Below are 18,551 nucleotides of genomic sequence, written 5' to 3'. Positions count from 1 at the left end.
GTGAAAGCATAAACATTACATTTGAAACAGAAAAACCAAAAAGGCAAGTAACTGCACTTTTTCATATTATTCTTAATCTGTTCTAATTATTTGCTGAGGGTTTGACTCATGATTTATTTGCTGTTTGATACTGACAATTGACATGCTCAGTGCTGTTTTTTGTTGGGGTGTTTTTTTGTGACCACCCAGAATCTCCTTATCCGCTCTGTAAAAAGAGGCTTCCAGTGTCATTGACCAGATGTTTCTTACATACACTGACTTTTTTGCATAGTGTCAAAGTGTTTGATGCTTCAGCCAGCAGGGCAGTGTCAGGGTCAGAGATAATGTTGTGTACACTGTTCAGCCTCAGGGTTTTTTGGTTTGTGGGTTGTTTTTTTGTTGTTGTTGGTTTTTTTTTTTTTTCCAGTGGGCACTACCTGACCCCTACTACTCCTGTTCATGTTGAATTAAAAACATTAAGATATTCAGAGTACTCCCTGGGAGAAGAAGGTTGTGTGGATGTTTGTTATTAACCAAGCAAATCGATACAACAGAAATAGTGAGTGTCTGGAGCAGTGTGTTGTGTGGCACCTCTCGGTGTTCAGACAGTGAGGAAAAACTATTACTCCAAGTAGTCACGGCAAATAAACAGGAGTAGAAAGATGTGTTGTTAGAAATGGAAATATGGCCTGTGCCAGGTATGCATCTGGGGAGCCAAACAGCTCCTCCTTCAAAATCCTCTTGATTTCAAGTTTTGTTTTTTGGCAGTTTATCCTTGTGACTTTTGTCCCTTTCCCTCACCTCTTCTTCACATCATGTTTTAACAGATCTGGTGGCTGGATCCAGAACTGACGTATGGCAATGCCAAGCCATTTGTCTTTACGCAGGGCCACTCAGTGTGTAACCGATCTTTCTTCCCCTGCTTTGACACACCAGCAGTGAAGTGTACCTATTCAGCTACTGTTAAGGTGAGTGACCAGGTGGATATAAATGGTTCATGAACCACTTAGCTGCTGTTAACTTGTGAAAGTGTAGTTACATTGTGTGTGGATATATGATATAAAATATTCATTGTGACCATGTTATAAAAAATACGGGATTTTTTTAGATCCTGGGTCTTGGAACAGAATTGGTGTACTGCCACAAAGGCAACTCTGTTGCCTATCACGCTTGGGTCTTGCCTTCCCCGTAGTCAACGCTTAAAGAGTAGCCATGAAATGGACAACCTGAAAGAGAGAATTTGGCTGGTCACTTCAAGTAGTGGTTATTGATGATAATACTCAACTGTATTTTATCAGTTCTTGAAAGGAAAAAACCAAAGCTTTATGAAAGCAGCATCAAATAACGTTGCATTTTGTGTAGATGAAATAATTTGATACGTGGGCACTTTTGGGGGAGCGGGCATAAGAACCCGTGCAATATAGGAGGATTAATATTTTTGGTTGGTATGTTTTCATGGGCTGGGTAGGTTGTGGTATAAAAAGCCCACAGAAATCTTACATTTTGTGTTATCTAAATGGTTCTTTTCAATGTACACCCTCTTAGGCATAGATGAAAAAAAACAGAGATCTGTGGTGTAGTCATTCAGCTGTGATCATCTAGAGACTTGATATGTATGATGTTGGTCTTCCAGGCTCCAGCTGGCATACAGGTGCTGATGAGTGCCACCCAAAGTACCTACTTAGAAGAGGAAAGTGTATATCAATTTTACATGGAATATCCAGTTCCTGCCTACCTAGTGGCCCTGGTGGCAGGAGACCTTATACATGCAGATATAGGTCCAAGGTAAGATTTGCAGTGAGTTGATCTGCTTTTTGTGTCTCCTTGCAGTGCTTCAACTTATAAATGATAAATACTTTGAGTCATGGATAAGGGAACAGTGGGGATCATGAGCTGTGAGTGTTCAGAGTTCTAAATTTAAGTTGGCTTTAAAGAACTCCATGGCGCTGCACTGGCAAAGTTACTTTCCTCTTTCATAAATGTTGTCCCCTGTAGTCATTACAGCTACTTGCCTCCTTGCCTTAAGGCAATTTAAGGGATCTTTGATTATCTTTTGCCATGTATCTATTGAGTGCTAGCCTAAAGAAGGCCTGAGTCTGATGTGAGACCTCTTACTGCTATTACCATACATGGAAGTGTGGTGAGAAGTCACGCTATTTTTTCTAAGAGATAATTTAGTTTACTGAAGTATCACCTGATGTTTTCTGTTTTCTGACAGGAGCAGAGTGTGGGCAGAGCCTTGCCTCCTGCCAACAGCCATCAGCAAGCTTTCTGGCATGGTTGAGCGCTGGTTGACTGCCGCAGAGAGTCTGTATGGCCCATATATATGGGGAAGGTGAGTTTAATAAGTCTCCCAGGACTGTGTAATGGGAACAAAATAAAACAATGCTCCCTACGCTAGCAATAGCTTGACAAATGAGCCTCTCAACTGGTAGCTCTGTAGTAGTTGGAAACAAACTCTGGAGTTTTGTCTCTTCAAGCGTCAGAGAGGACCATGGAGGCACAGTGGTATTTTGCCTGGTATGGTGGGCAGAACTGCAGGTTTCTAAACTGTGGATCTTCCCTGAGGAGTGAAGGTTTTTCATACCGAGGTGTTTTGTTGCAATGTTGGACTTGTTGCAAGTCCAACATTGTGCCAGACACCATTTACAATGTATGGCAGTTTTTTTATCCTATTTATTTTTATGTATGGTACTGGACCTACGATATATTTATTGTGGTATGCCTGAGGATGCTGAACACCTGACTCAGTACAGACTCATTGAAAGTCCTAGTCCCTAAAACCAATGTTAATAGTTTCTGAAGTTAAGCTTGACTATATATTAAAAGAGAACGTATTTGAGAGAATGCTTTCATTCTTTGGATGGGAGAAAATGTTTACAAAGGCTTCCTAGATTTCTTTGATGAAGGTAAGCAGGAAGAACGTGGTGGTGTTATTAACTTACAAAATGTTGCTTGAAATAATCTGAGAACGCAGCCCAGTGTGCCAGTGTTGATCATTGGTGGAGAAATTTAGAAAACAAAACAAAACATATTGTTATGTTCTGAAGCAGACAGACTAGAGTCATTTTGCTGACACTCCAGGTACACCAAATCAGTTAATTAATTTGGTAGCTTCCCAGCCTCTCTCTTTGCTGGGAGCCTCTGGGGACTTGACACTGTGTATGTGGTAGTGTATGTAAACTTAGTGGTTCTGGCTCTCAGATGTGCAACTTGATGAGTTTGCTTGTGTGAAGGGAACATGATGCTTCTGTGAAGTGCTGGATCTGCTATATATGAGAAGACTGTCCAGTCTTTACATCCAAATGTGAGCAAGTCCTTGGCTGGCAGAATAAACTCTGTGATCCTCTGATCTGAAGAATTAGGCACCACTGGTGTAGAAAGTTTGTTCCTGAAGTCAAAAAAAGGTGTCAGAAGAGCCTTCCCTGAAGAAAAAACCCTGTTACTGTGTGTATCTTTTGAAATAGCTGTAATTTACCTATATCCTTTCTTCTCTCTTTTTCCTTCTCTCTCCCTAATTTTAGATATGACATTGTTTTTCTTCCTCCATCCTTCCCTATTGTTGCCATGGAAAACCCATGCCTGACCTTCATTATCTCTTCCATTCTGGAGAGTGATGAGTTTTTGATCATTGACGTCATTCATGAAGTTGCCCACAGCTGGTTTGGAAACGCAGTCACCAATGCTACATGGGAGGAGATGTGGCTGAGTGAGGGGCTAGCCACATACGCGCAGCGCCGGATCACTACTGAGACCTATGGTATAAATGCAGAACTTATGCTATGTCTAACCAATAATTGAGTAGTTGGCTACATAGAATATTTGCCTTGGGAGCTCAAAAGTCTGTAGGGAGCTGGTTTTCTTTTTTTTATTTCTGGAACACACGGCCCCAAACTTTGCGTTGAACATCTTGGATGCTTAGTGTCTGATGTTGTCTTGGCTTTGGGTGGAATCAATACCTGATACAGTAATAGGGGCTTTGAGGTGTGTTAGCACAGTGTTGTAAGGGTGTTTGTAGGAACTTTGGAACTACTGTTGGGTACCAGGCAGGTGTACATATGTCAGAGCAAGGTGAGCAGTGGATGCTTCAGAGAAAGATGTAAGAAATCTTATCATGGTTATATTGTGAAATAACTATCCTCTGAACAAGTGTCTTTCTAATCCTGATCAGTGAGTAGCTACCTACTGTTGGAAAGAATGATGGCAATAGCACTTAGGGTGGGCAAAAGACAAAAGTACACATCTATGTAGCTGTCTGTTCATCTGCTTGAGGCTTCCTGGTGAGTTGTACAGCCCTGCCTTTGCTTAATATCGGTGAATTTCACAGATCAACTGTATGGTACTGTGGCTAGAATATATAAGTAGTGAATCATTCCTCTTGCTTTTCAGTTCAGTTGGATTTTTATTCAAGTAAATAATGGGAACATACGCTTCTCTATAGTTTGTCCTGTTATGTTCTTAAAAGCCTGTACCATGTGTATTCTCATGCATCTGCTATAAAAAATCTTGGAAAAATTCCTGGAAATCTTGGCAGTGCGAATGTTTAGAAGGATGCCTTTTGTTTTTATTCACATATATTGTTTTTGGAGATGAGCTGATGATAATGAAGTTTAGTGAAAGAATTTCTCTGAGCAAAGAATTGCTCTGAGCATATATGGAGATGTTACAATGTATATTATATATCTTTGAAAGCTGTTTTATGTTGAGTAATTCTCAGTGGTCAGGACTATTCTTATAAGTCACGTTATATTATACATGGCAACGATATGAATAGGGTAGAATACATTGACCTCTTCTTTATCTTAGTCTGTCCCTCTGACACAGCACAAGATCCTTGCTGATTTTGGTCTATTCTCTTGACATTTAGAATTGGTTGTTTAAAGAAGCAATTGTTCAGGAAATAAAGAAATTCCATTCTTTAGTAAACACTTTTCACATTCCATTTTGTTTCTAAGACAAACCTCTGATCTAAATCTTCCCATTTCTGACATAATTTCTGGAGTATCTTCGGCTGTTAATAAAAAGGCATCTTTGTAATGACATTGTTTACAGAAATTGGACTCCACTGACTACCACACCTCTTGGATCTTGCTTAATCCTCCTCCCTGTAGCTTGAAGTAATTGACCTTAACACTAGCTATCCTGGTTCATGCCTTCCCCTGTGAAGCACATCTGCCCCTTTCTCTACCAGTACAAGTTCTTCTATCTTCCAAATATATCCTGGTTCTTAATTCTAATTTTGCTTATATCAGATTCCTACATATGTACTGAGATTGTATCTATGTAACAAGCCCTATCATTGAAGTTGAAGACTTAGCAAAGAAAACTAGTGCTAGTAATGCTGGGTGTTAAGTATCTTCTGAATCTGAAAACACATTTTTCCACAGCTTTTTACATCTGAAAGGGCATAGGAATGATTTCTTCTCTTGCCAGTGTAATACAGCTAGCTTGGCTTGGAAGCATGGAATGCTCTACACTGCAGTTAGATCGAAGAGAAAGAGTACCTTACCCAGTTGCAGCTGTAAAAGAAGTCCCTAATGAGTGGAAGGTGAAAATTTTGTGATACAATATGGGTGGGATGCTAGATGAAGCTTAAGCAAGATCTACAGAATCTGTAACATACGAACTAAATCTAATCCTTTTCTATTTTCACCCAAGATGTGCTATTCACTTGGTAACATGAGTATGGAATCATGTGTCTACTATTCTACCAGTGACATTACTTTTTTGTAGCACTTGATTGCTCCTTGAAAGTTACCTGTACAATACTTATTCCAATGTTGCTCTGCTTATCTTGCAAGAGCTGCTAAGATGATCTGAGGGATGTAAACTTTAGCACAGTTTTCATGCTGTTTTGTTCTTGAGTTCAGCCTGCTGTATAATCAGAATGAGTAAATGCGCTGGTTTAGGTTCTGACTTGCATTATAAATTGCAAGGATTTTTTGCACTCAAGTTTCTCTGCCATTACATTACTGTCATTCTGTCTTGCTATTGTTGTGTCTTTTAGACCTTCAGTAGCTTTTATTTTGTACCTGTGCTAGTTCTGCACAGGTCAGATTTTGCTAGTAATTTTCCCACAACTAATACCCTTCTTTTTGGGGTAGGAGCTGCCTTCACATGTTTGGAGACTGCATTCCGCCTTGATGCTCTCCACAGACAGATGAAGCTCCTTGGAGAAGACAACCCGGTCAGCAAGCTTCAGGTTAAACTGGAGCCAGGTATTGCTTTTGGCTGAAACTGCTGTACACAAAATTTCTGTGTATTGATGCTGGAATATAGACCAAAAAGACTGATTTTTACATCTCCTTTATAAAAGAAAGAAAAAAGAAATACTGCTTTGTAAACCAGTCTAGAAGTAAATAAAGCAACTTGGCTTGAAGTTTTCTTCAAAGTTGGCTAACTCATCTTTATAAATATTGTTCTGTTTAAGAATGGAACAGACTTACTGGGTAGAAACAGAGTGTGAAAAACTGCCTTGAAAGCGGTGTGGTTTTGAGCTTCTGAATATGTAAAATAAAGCAGTTTATAATGAAAATATTTGGAAACATCAAATAAAATCCTGTGCTATTAAACGTTCCTCTTTTTATGTGTTCATGTAAGAACTATATATGTATGCATAAGCATACAGATAAATGTATGTACTTGCTCTCCTGTGAGTGAGCTATGCAGGGGCTGTTTGGTTAACCCCTAAGCCACATGCATGTCTGCACTCCAGCATCATGTATCTTCTTCTTTGGTAGTTCTTTAGTTCTGTCATCACCATTGGAGGTGTGAAGCAGTCTTCTTCTAGATGATACTTAAAACAGCCTAAAATGCAAGTGGAGATGATACTGAAGCCAAATGGAATGGAAAAGCATGTGTTGGAAGTCTCAAAAAAGGAACAAGTAGCGATTACCTTATGTTGATACTTTACAAATTTGTGTTGTGGTGATTCCCTGACTTTGGCACTGGAAAAAGAAAAAAAAAAAAAAGGATTTGTCTTAAAATTCTAGGTGTGTTTTCAGTGACTTCTAATTTGAAGTGACTTGTTCCTTTAGGAATTAATACATAACTTACAATCACTGATTCCTGTCCCCTGCCCCCAGCCTGTGCATTTGGACTGCTTCTGTTTAATTTACTGCAGTAAATTAAATGTTCTGACAATAGGCTTGTTTTGTTTCTAAGTCACTGCATCTCCACTCAGTGATCTCTAAGAGGTCTGTATATTTTTTGAAGGGTTGGAAATTAGTGTCCTCATTACAGTGTCTTGTAACGTTGTTGTCTTCTCCTTTCAGGTGTAAATCCTAGTAATTTAATGAACCTCTTCACCTATGAGAAAGGCTACTGCTTTGTTTATTACCTGTCCCAGCTTTGTGGTGACCCAAGACATTTTGACTCCTTCCTAAGAGTGAGTGTGAAATAAGCATGTGTTTCTCTTGAGGTATAGAGCTGCTTTTTTTTTTTTCTTCCCCCCCCCCCCCCCCCCCCCGGTTTTGTCAATGTGGCTAATCGACAGGGGTAAAGTTGAATAGAAGTGTGTCTGAGATGGAAGAATGGCGTGGGCCCATCTGGCATCCTATGTGATTCTTTCTATGTGTGACAGGTTTTTATTGAGACTTCTCTTAAGTGAATGTACTCATGCTCTTCTTTCATCTTAGTTTCTGAGCTTATGAGGTGCCAAATACAGAGTAGTAGTATATTTTTATTACCTCCTGTTCTGTGCTCCAAACAATTAGAAAGCTGTTGCAGCAGAGATTATCTATGACTGGAATGATGTGAATTCATTCACTACTAAATGGTAACAGCTTGTAGTTCTTTTTTTTAGCCAGTGTGACAAAGGGCATGGTTTCCTACATTGGGACAGGTTTAGTGTGTTGGAGGACATTTGCAAAACCCATAGACAATTATGGCAGCTGTTGACTTGTTCTTGAGAAGTGACACAACTCACTGCTTTTTCTTTTTGCTGCATGTGTATTTTCCATTTCCTCTTCCCATGCATCCCCATTCCATCTTTCTTTTATTTATAGTTACGTAACTATGACTTTAGTCCATAATCTGTCAGTGAATAATAGAGTGGCCAACTGTATTCTGACTTTTCACCAGTGTCAAGTACGAGGAAACCTTCCTGCCCTTGATACGTTAATGTATCTGTGATCTGTATCAGAAAAAAACCCCTGTACTCACCTGTCAGTGTATTTGCAGCTACCCAATTTTTTCTTGTTATGGTGCTTTTCTCATCTGCAGTGAGGAGGGAGAATATTTTTCTTGCTCCTTTTTTTTTTTTTAAAAACCTTCCAAATACTTGTTCTCACTCTTCCATGTCTCTCTTTTTTTTTCTTTTTTTTTTTAATTGCATGCAGTGCCTCTACATCGAAAGGAAGCTGTCTTTCTCCTAACCATAATTAATCCTTTTTACTGTTTCAGGCCTACATTGAGAAGTACAAATTTACCAGCGTTGTGGCTCAAGATCTTCTGGATTCCTTCCTGAATTTTTTTCCAGAGCTGAAAGAGCAATGTGTTGAGAGCAAAGCAGGTAGGAAATTTACTTAGTTAACTGTAAACACTGTAGAAAATCTGCATGATAAATTTTGTGCTTGGCTTGGAGGATGCATAAGAAAATGCTAAAGCAAACAAAATCATTTGGCAACAGCCAGATGTTCGTGATAAAACTGTTTGTGGTGATTTATTGTTACTGCCTCCATGTTGGGGAATGAGAACATCTTAAATTGCTGACAATTTTGGCATTAATCAGCTAAGTGGCCCTTAGTTAACTTTCTCATTGACTCATCTTTTGCACTGCAGACAGAATGATTGGTGTATGTGAGATTTCCACATGCTCAAATGCAAGGAAACAGTGACCATGGAAATGTCATCTATTTTAATTACAGGAAGCATGCTTTGAGAACTGTAACTTTTCCCGAGGTCCTATCCATGCATATAAAATCTCTTCCATAATGTTTCACCCTCCCTTATCTCCCCTATTTATAGCTGTTGGTGGATTTATGAAAGGTCTGTAATCTCCCAGGTGCTTATTAGCCCTTTTTCTTAAAGAAATGAGACTAATGTTATCCTGCTATGTGTCCATCCTTGCAAGTAATGACTGAACCTGTTGGTCAGTTTAAACCAGACTGACACTGGAGTACAGCTCTTAAGGATACTAGCTTCCTACAGGCTTTGTGGAAACTTCCTGTGGAGAGATGTAGATGAGTGATCCTACTGTGGGAAAAGCTGCAGCATGAGCTCAGCAGTTACGTAGTTTATTTGCCCCACTGGTTGGCTAATGAGTTAACCACAGCATGGGCTCACTTTTGCCTGAGTAATATTCAGGGGATGCAGGAGGAGGAGTTTTAGGGTAGATGGTGTGGAATGGGAAGTATTGCCAAGGGTTAGGAGAGTGCTAAGGTGTTAAAGTGTCAAGAGGAAGAGCTTTGTTGGAAACCAGGCTCTGCTAGCTCTGCCGCTCGTGGAGAGCTATTTTTGGTTTCAGTTATTCATTATAGAAATAAATTTAAAATTTCTTGTTCTTGCCAGTGGCGGGGAGGGGCTTAGTCAGCCCTCTTATCTCCTTTTTTTTAATGAGGCAGATTTTCCCTGTATTCTCTAGTCTTCCTCAAAATTCTGAGGAGAATTCTGAGTGAGAAATGAACACACAAAAAATCTTGTGTTAGAACATAGTTTGATCACAAATACTTCTTAGCCTGGCTGTCTTAAGAGAACATGTGTTTCTTGTGCTTACTCCCTGTAATGTTGAGCTCTAGAAAACTCAAGGTTAAATTTGGCAGAGGTGTTGCTGGCACTCTTCTAGATGTAGCGTAGGCTAGCTCGATGAGACTGCTAAGACTGTTACGTCACTATAAATATAGGTTGGTCTGATCTGCTATTGTTAGAACCTCTCCTAACTGTGCTAGAACCAGTCCTGAACCTTGAGGCAGCCAAGTCACCTGCAGAGACTCCTGTTTGACACTTTTGGTGCTTCTCATTCCAGGACTGGAGTTTGAACGTTGGCTCAATGCTACAGGACCTCCGTTAGCTGAGCCAGACTTATCTCAGGGATCCAGTCTCACCAGACCAGTGGAGACGCTCTTCAAACTCTGGACCACAGAGCCTCTGGACTCTGTTGCTGCTGCCAGCAGTGTTGACCTCACTAAATGGAGAACGTTCCAAACGGTGCTTTTCTTAGACAGATTGCTAGATGGGTCACCACTGCCACATGGTGAGTACTCTTATCAGGATAGTAGAAAAGTATTCCTGGAAGAATAAATTGAATTCTAGAGAGCCCTGCCCCTTGTTGACCTTATCATTATGTGAGGTCAGGTTGGATGGGGCTTTGAGCAACCTGATCGAGTGAAAGATGTCCCTGCCCATGGCAGGGAGATTGGACTAGATGATCTTCAAAAGTCCTTTCCAACCTAAACCATTCTATAATTCTGTGATTTTTATGACGCATTATTCTCTGATGACCCTCAAACTTGACAAAATAGGTCATAGTTCTTTCTCTGTGTATGTGCTGTCTTCAGAGGTGATAAAAAGGCTTTCGGAATGTTACTCCTCTCAGCTGGACTCCATGAATGCAGAAATCCGTATCCGCTGGTTGCAGATTGTAGTCCGAAATGACTATTATCCAGACCTTTACAAAGTCCGTCGCTTCTTGGAAAACCAGGTACTAACTGCTGGATTAAAATCACTGCACCTCTCAGTGCATGAGACATGTGCATGAGACATGCGACGTGAAAGACCTTGGAACTTCTGCTTCCTGGCCAAGTGTAGACCAGGTGTGTTGCGAAGGGGCTGAGCATGGCTCACCTGCTAGCGGGTGGGGAGGAATGGGCAGAAATTTGAAATGCCTACAGATAATCTCTGCTTGTTTAGCCTAACTCAATACCCTTGTCCCAGCTCTGCCCAGTGCATTTTTTATGTTGCTTTGTAGCAGCCCTGGCTCTTCCAGACCAGAAATTTTCACACTACTAAATCATGTGGTGGTTTGAGTATTTACATTTCAAGCAAGGCTAGTGCTCATTGAATTCCTTTCAGTAGTTTTTATTGTGCAGGAGCAAAAGGTTAATGCATGGTTTGCTACGGCCTCTTCTCATTGGCCTTTTAAAAATAGTTCTGTTATTTGTGGAAGTAGCTCAATCTTAGAGAGCAAATGCTTTTTTTATTATCATTCATAAAAATCTTTGCATTAAACTTTAGAAATAGACTCAGCTATCTTTTGAAGAAATGTGTTGCTTGTCTCCAGTCTGAAGTCATTCAGGGCTGTTGGAACGTAGCTGGAGGAGAGCTGAACTTCTTGACTTTTATTGAAGTGATATTATCCAGTTTTCCTTTTTTGCAGATGTCTCGGATGTACACAATTCCACTTTATGAGGACCTTTGCACTGGCACCCTCAAGTCTTTTGCCTTAGAAATTTTTTACCAGACCCAAAACCAGCTGCACCCCAATTTGCGGAAAACCATCCAACAGATCTTATCACAGGGCTTGAATCCACTTCCTGCCATAGACACTACAGCAGTCACTACAGACACACCAGCAATGGTGCTTGAGGACAAAGTCTCAGAGGCCACAAATGGTGCCATTTCACTCAGGGATGTTAATGTGTCTGCTTAGATCACCAGCTCATGCCAGCCATGAAGCTTGAAAATGGGGACAGGAACAGAGGAAAGATACCAAGTGTCGCCTCCTTTCCCTCAGCCCTGCAGCTGCAGTGTGCTGTTGTAACTGGATTTCTCTCCCAAAACACAAAGCAAATGTGCCTTCAAGTATCCAGCATGTGACACTGCCAGGTTCCAGAGATCTCCTTCAGCTGTGGGATGGATATTTTGATTCAGTTTATACTGGGCAGGGACTCCTGGGCAGTTGCTTCTCCATGGAAAGTAGATAGTTCACTTTCCTGAGGCTCTTCTGGATGGTTTATCCAAGTTTGTTTCTTGGTGGATTGGGTTTTTTTTCCTGTGTGTGTTGGTGTTTTTTTTTTTTTTTTTTGTCTGAGGCCACTGAGGCATGTCCTACTTGCTGTATGTATGTTGCTGGGGGGTGTATATGTGTCAAGCTGCCATTATCCTGATACTTGGGCTAAAGTTCTGCAAAGGAGAGACTCAGGAATTGTCAGCGGCAGCAAACACATTTTCATGTTATGCTCCTTACTGTGACAGAGGTATTGTGATTTGGGAGGTAGGGGACTAATGCTTAAATAATTAAGAAACTAATTTTAAGTAGCTCCTGTTCCCCCCCACCCCCAGCTGGTTAAATAATAATAATGCTTTATATATATATATAAGTGTGTGTATATATATATATATTAAAAAAAAAAGAGCAGGGAAACCTTATGATGGATTTGAAATCCTTCTGTAGTTAACCCTACCCTCAGTTTTCCCTTTGCACTCAATGGGACAAGCAATAAAGAAATGTGTAGGCTCGAATTTTCAAAAAAGTGAAATTTAGGTGCCCAAATGCCATCAATTCTGGTACTAGCTGGATGCCTAAATCTTTTTTGACTGTTTTGACAAGTCTAGCTGCAACCTTTGTTAGCATGTTAGGATATGTAGCACGTGCGTTCGTCAGATGCACTGTGTGTCTTCTATTCTGTCCTTTTGGAAGAATTAACAGGACCTTTAATTTTTTTAAAAGATTCCTATCATATGTTGGGCCTGTAAGTCAACCATGGAGATATCCATGGTAAAATTTTACTGCCTTGAATAATGTCTGCCTGAATAACAGTTGCCCTGTCATATGATAGTCTGAGAGAAGCACTCTCTGTCTTGATGTGAAACTTTTAAGCGCCACTTTACCCAAGTCTGTTTTCTGACTTGCGGTGGTGGTGGTGAGATGCCATTTCATTTACACAGCATGCTATTTCTCTTGATCACTGGCCAGGCATGCAAGATGGGGAAGACATTCTCTTCTACCTGCACCGTTTGGTCTCAGGAAGCTGAGGGCAAGGTATCATTGGGTATTAGAGTACAGGCGATGATTTGTAGACTCTATGCCACATTCTGTTGAACGTGTGGGTAGCTGTGTGACCATCAGTGAGCTCTCAGGAAGCATCTCTGAGCTGATGTGTCACCAGGATAGAGGACTAGTTTGAATAAAAGGTGAAACATTTGGAAGAGGCTCAGCTAAAGGAGATGTGAGAGAGGATTTGTTATATACTTTGGGGCAAATTTTAGCCCTGCTATGGGGATCTGCATAGCACAAGAAGAGGGGAAATTCGGGAGATTTTTTTTTCCACCAAAAGGATCTGTTTACACCCATGTGTGGATGGGGACTTAGGTGCTGTTACTGCATCTGCGTTCTTGCTTTAAATTAATTTGGACTTCACCGTAGCCTTAGCCTGGGCTGAACTGGGATAAAGCAATAATAAACTCAGGCCTCTGTAGTGCTTCATTACTTTACAGAATGGGCCATCAGCATTATTGGGCTTCAGAACTCTAAGCTCTGCTCTTTGCTCCTTGAATGGGACTATCTTTTTTGTTCTGTTTTGTTTTCCCAGAGAGGATGGAGAATGATGTTTTCTGCATAAATCTCTTTCCTTTTTATTTGTTGTTCTATTGGAAGAGATTTGTGCAAGCTGACTTCCCGCTTCCTGAGTTGCTGCTGTTGGTGCTGCCTCTCCTGGACCCCAGTGCCAGCAGCGGCAGCCTGGCCAAGACCAGTAACCACTAGCATCGTTTGGAATCCCAGGCCTCCGTTTTAACACGTTTTATTTTGTGGGAGAATGTATGTGACCCTGGTGGGAATTTTTAATTTACATGGATGCCTTATGATGATTGTCAAATTAAACTAAACTTTGTGACAAGTTTAGCCTTCTCGGCAGTTTTTCAGCGTCCCTGCTGTAGATGTGTGGAAGAGCTAACTCGGTACGTCGTCTTTGTTTTGTCCTTTTCTGGAGTGCAGCATAGAGGGAATTCGGAAGCTATTTAAAAGCTGCACAGCAAAAAGTTAGAGAGGTGGCAAGAGCAAATAATCAAAAGTAAATATCTATTGTTATTGGAACTGACTGAAATACATCAGATCAGCTGTGTGTTTGCATGTACCTGCATCAGAGCAGGGAAATGCTGGCTGAACCTAACAGACTGTTTCGTGGTTAAAGAACATGAGGTCTAAGTTAGTGTTTCTGCTCTTATCTCTGTGAGATCCCATCAGATGGATATTTTCATAAGACTTTGCTGAAACACAGAAGCAGAGCAAGATTTGTTTAAGTATTGCATGTGTCCTTCTTCAGGTACTTTTGCTCCTCCTGCGAGCAAGGAGTGCATTTTTATTTTGAAGAGAAAAAATTGGCAGTAAGTTTGTAGAGATAAGCCTTCCTTTTGTTGACACAAAATAAATTAATGCTTTGGGCTACTTTCTGTCTTCATTTGTAGTACACTTCAGATTGACAGGCAAATTAGACTGAGATTAAATAGAAACTATTTACTTGCCTTATCTTCAGTACATTCATTTCTGATCTGTTAAAATAAGATTAGTACAACAAATCATTTTTATTTAAGCAGATGCCAAGAGATAACCCTATCTCCCTTATTTTGAAAATGAAAGCTATTACTTTGTTTCATTGCGGTCTTCAGCAGGGCGACATGAGATCTAGAAATACCACTTGTGGAAAAGCTCTGAAGAGCCAAACCTTTTAATAAAATGGAATATTACTAACTTAGTTTTTTAGCATTTCATAGCCATGTTGGTTAATACATTAAGTGTAATTCCTGTTACCTACATGCATTAATCTGTTAAGCTTGTATCAGTAATTTTGCTGTCACAATACGTTGCAATATCCTAACTGTACACTCCATTAACCAAGAACAATTCTAGCAAGCATCCCAAACATTTTGATTTAACCCAGATTTTCTTATGTTCTTGCACTGCAGTGACCTTGGCCATTGCCTTTTTCAGATAACACAGGACCTTCTGTACATCTATACTAGGCATATATACTGCATAATTCACTTAGGTCAAGTAAACTTATTCAGTCTGTTTTTCCCATTTGTGTTTGTCCAAAGATAAAATAGCGCAATATAGTCAACATTTAAATCACATGGCACTTGTTTTCACACTTTTTACTATGGATTGATAAAAGCTTAAAGTCATTATGACCACAGTATCAGACTTGGTGTATAAAACAAACCTCAGTAGAAATCATAGTGTGAAATTTATCAAGCCACTATCCTCTGAGACACACAATTATTTTTCTGTTGGGAGGACCCAATTTAAATGACACTGAATTTGTTGAAGCCCCAGGTAAGTTGTTCTAACTTTTAATAACAAACACTCAAAAACTGCCTACCTGATTTCTAGTTTGCATTTGTCTACTTTCAGCTTCCGGTTCTCAAAGCTACTGCTTTGTTTGCGAAACATAAACTGCTTACTATTACTAACCTCTTTCCCATGTAAGTACCTCTTAATTCTTAAAGAAAACAGATTGAGTTGTTTGGTCTCTTGCTGCAAGGAATGTCTTCCACACTTCACATATTGCTTTAGCTCTGGGGTGGAGCATGATGTTTCAGCATCCTTTTAAAATGGAAATTGCACACTGTTTCCCAGAAATGACCTCAAATGCTGCTGCATTCCCCACCAACTTGTAAAATTTTTTATTTATTGTGCATTTATCCTGTTTTTTCATAAATTACAGTAGTAATTTGGGCACCAGTTAGAGCATGTCTTATATGGACATGGCAACCTTTTCTTTTATAGATAAAGGAGTGTAAGAAAAGCTATTCCGTACCCTGGAGGTGACTTTTCACTCTGTATAGAGGGAGACTACCTGGCTGCATTAAATGATTGAGCCTGTGTGAATACTTAGCCTCACTCAGTCTCTTACATGCATGCACCTTCTGCACTGGAAAATTCAAGTCTTATACCTCTGATTTCTTGTCAAGGGAATTAGGATTATGTTGAACATGGCATGCTCTGTGCCCCACAAGGAAGATGTTCTAATATACTAGAGACAAGCCCCTCTCTAAAATTTAAGAAATGGCATTAGTGGGTTTTGCAGAGCGGAAAAGTAAGTATATGTTTGGAAAAGTGGACCCTTTTCCAAAAGAATACTTACTGGGATGCAGGGTCTTAAGGAAGAGTGGGAGGTGATAGGAAAGGATGGGAGATAGGATATTCCTCATGCTGCTGTGATTTGGTGGAAAGCGTCACAGGGATTAAGTCATAATAACTGGTTGACATTCCAGGTCTATGACCCTAGATGTATGACCTAGGGAAGTATCAGATTTGTGCATTGTTTTAATTTTGGTGTCTTGTACCACCTTGTTCTTGTGTACTGTGGTAGCCAGCATGGAAGCTTGGAGCTGTGGTCTACCCCTAGGTGTGCCTGAGGTGATGAGGGAGGTCTTTGTCTAGCAGTGGGAGTCTTCCTCAGGCCAAGCCACTCTGTCTTTCTGGAAGAAGACTGAGTCTGTCTTCCCAGTAGTTGAAGACAGCACTGTGGTACCAGGCTGCTTCTGGTGGGCTGATGAAAACCATCAAAGACTTCTTCCATGCCATGTTCTTCTGGTCATAAACCCCCAAATACCCCCTCCAAAATCTCCCTTAAGCAAAATGACATTCTGTGCTGTTCCTCTAACACAGCTCCGACCACTGTCAGCCTAGTGCTATTGCAGGGATTAAGCCTGTGCCTTCCTAAACCTGGTATCAGGATCCAGAGTTGGAAGAGCTCCCTTGTGCAATTTAAACAACTTCTGGGTGTCAGTTTGGAAAAACAGGCACATTAGGCCCAACCAGCATTGCTGGGATCACTTTTACTTGTCTGCCTGTCCTTGAACCATCTGGAGTTGGAGACAAATGACAAAAGCGAACATGAGGTTGATAAAACCCAAAAACTGGAAAACAATAATGAAAATATCAAATACTACTCTGTCAAAGGATAGTCTTAATTCACGTGGAAATAAGCTGGCTATTTAACTGTATGCAAATTCCTCTTAAATGTTTAAATTTCCATGGCAACTGGACTCAGCCTTTTGGTGTCTGCTTTCCTCTTTTACAAGGAAATATGAAGCACCAATGTAACGTGCACTGAGAAAGAGATTGACAAAAAGGCGAGTGTCATTTTGTCTTAATTGACAAATTAAGACTCACTATTTAAATAGACCTGTATGTCTGTCTTCAGGAATATCTTAATCCATCAGGATTTCCAAGAGGCAACAGAGAAAATTCTCTTCTGCTTTTGTTCCAAAGAGTTTAGGGTTAATAGAAAAACAACGTTGCCAGCTGCGTAATGGATGAATTTGCCCCTTGCCAAAATTGTAGTTGGGGCAAGGAAAGCATGTCAGATATCTTGGAGACTCAGGTACTGTCCATCTCTTTCCTTCTTTCAATAGCATCATAAACAAATACTGTTACATGTTTAACTAATTCACTGTTCCAGGCCAGATCTACTGTATCTATACTGTTAGAGCTCAACATCTGTACTGCTTTCTGTGATCTGTCTTTTAATGGAATTTATGCAGTGATCGCTGTTTCCTAAAGAAGGCAGCAAGCATGGAATCACACAGATGAGAGCCTCACTGTTCCTGAGACAGAGGTCTTTTTTTTTCCCCCTTCCCTCCCACAACAGACCTCTCCTGTGTCAGCTCACTTGCAGCTGCAGCGCTCTTGCATGAGCCATAGACAAGAGGGGTCCTTATTCTTACTGATGATAATTCGGAAATGGTTTCCTTTGCTCCCAAAAGGGTCAAAACTCAAATGTGAAAAGTCTTGCTTGTTGATTAAATTTGGTGCATGCGATGGAGAAGCCTTGGGTCTGTACCATGGGTATAAGCCGGGGTTGAGAACGTGTTTCTGGATCAGTCAGTGGTCGGACAGCTACTGGATCACCTGATGGTTACCTGTGAGTATTTCCATTCTGGTACGGTGGAGGTTGAAGAGGATGATTTCTGCATTTATTTTTGACAGAGACGAATCAGATTGGTGTTTTCTGTGGAGATCTCTCGTTCAGACAACCTCTCTACCCAAAGACCAGGTGATACAACCCTTAGACTCAAACCCATCATTATAGGCAAATGTGAAAAACAACTTTTTTGGTAAACAGTGTAAGAGGACACGCTGGCTCAGCAGCCTGCTTACTTGATCACACTTGGAACTTTTGAGAAACATGAATGTAAAAGGCCCAAATATGAAAGCCTGCTGCAGTATACCTTGGCCTGGCCCAAACACCTTGGAACTAGCAGTGGTTTAGTGAAGGACAGCCTGCAAGGGGTCTTGTATTTCGGTATTTCTTTCCTTTGTTATTGTTCTTTGTTGTTTATAGCAGGTCAGTATTTTTTAATGTATTTTTTCTTTTCTGTTTCACTAGGCAGTAGTAGTTATTGAAGTATGAGAAGTGACACATTTCCTTTGTCAGTTCAGCCCCTGGACTATAAACTATCTGAAAGTGTGATCTTTGCCATTATCTCGGGAACCAACTTTGTGAGGGTCAACAATTTCTCTGGCAGCTTCTCTGTCGTAACCTTAATGAAAATATAGTTTGGTTTCGTTTTCCTCTCTAAGAACTGTTCAGGTGACTATTAAGCTTTCCTCCTCCAACTCTGATGAGGAGAATTTCCAGTTTCTTCCAGGCACTCCCGAGTACAGAATACCGGTACTGGCGGCCCCC

At 40.5% G+C, this 18,551-nt stretch overlaps 1 protein-coding gene across 1 annotated transcript; it reads left to right on the top strand.

Moving 5' to 3' along the window:
* The first annotated feature begins 794 nt into the window (after nt 1–794).
* RNPEPL1 (arginyl aminopeptidase (aminopeptidase B)-like 1) lies at nt 795–11,885 on the top strand. Its single transcript, XM_010283505.1, is given in 10 exon segments — nt 795–947; nt 1,613–1,764; nt 2,198–2,314; nt 3,504–3,739; nt 6,084–6,197; nt 7,254–7,366; nt 8,383–8,491; nt 9,944–10,171; nt 10,476–10,618; nt 11,294–11,885. Coding segments are annotated over 10 exon segments (1,638 nt in total). The 3' UTR covers nt 11,567–11,885.
* The last annotated feature ends 6,666 nt before the right edge of the window (nt 11,886–18,551 follow it).

This window comes from Phaethon lepturus, unplaced genomic scaffold (genome assembly GCF_000687285.1).
Source record: "Phaethon lepturus isolate BGI_N335 unplaced genomic scaffold, ASM68728v1 scaffold48923, whole genome shotgun sequence".
In the NCBI taxonomy this organism is placed as follows: domain Eukaryota; kingdom Metazoa; phylum Chordata; class Aves; order Phaethontiformes; family Phaethontidae; genus Phaethon; species Phaethon lepturus.
Note: the sequence above shows the minus strand (reverse complement) of the source record. Positions and strands in the feature narration are given on the sequence as shown.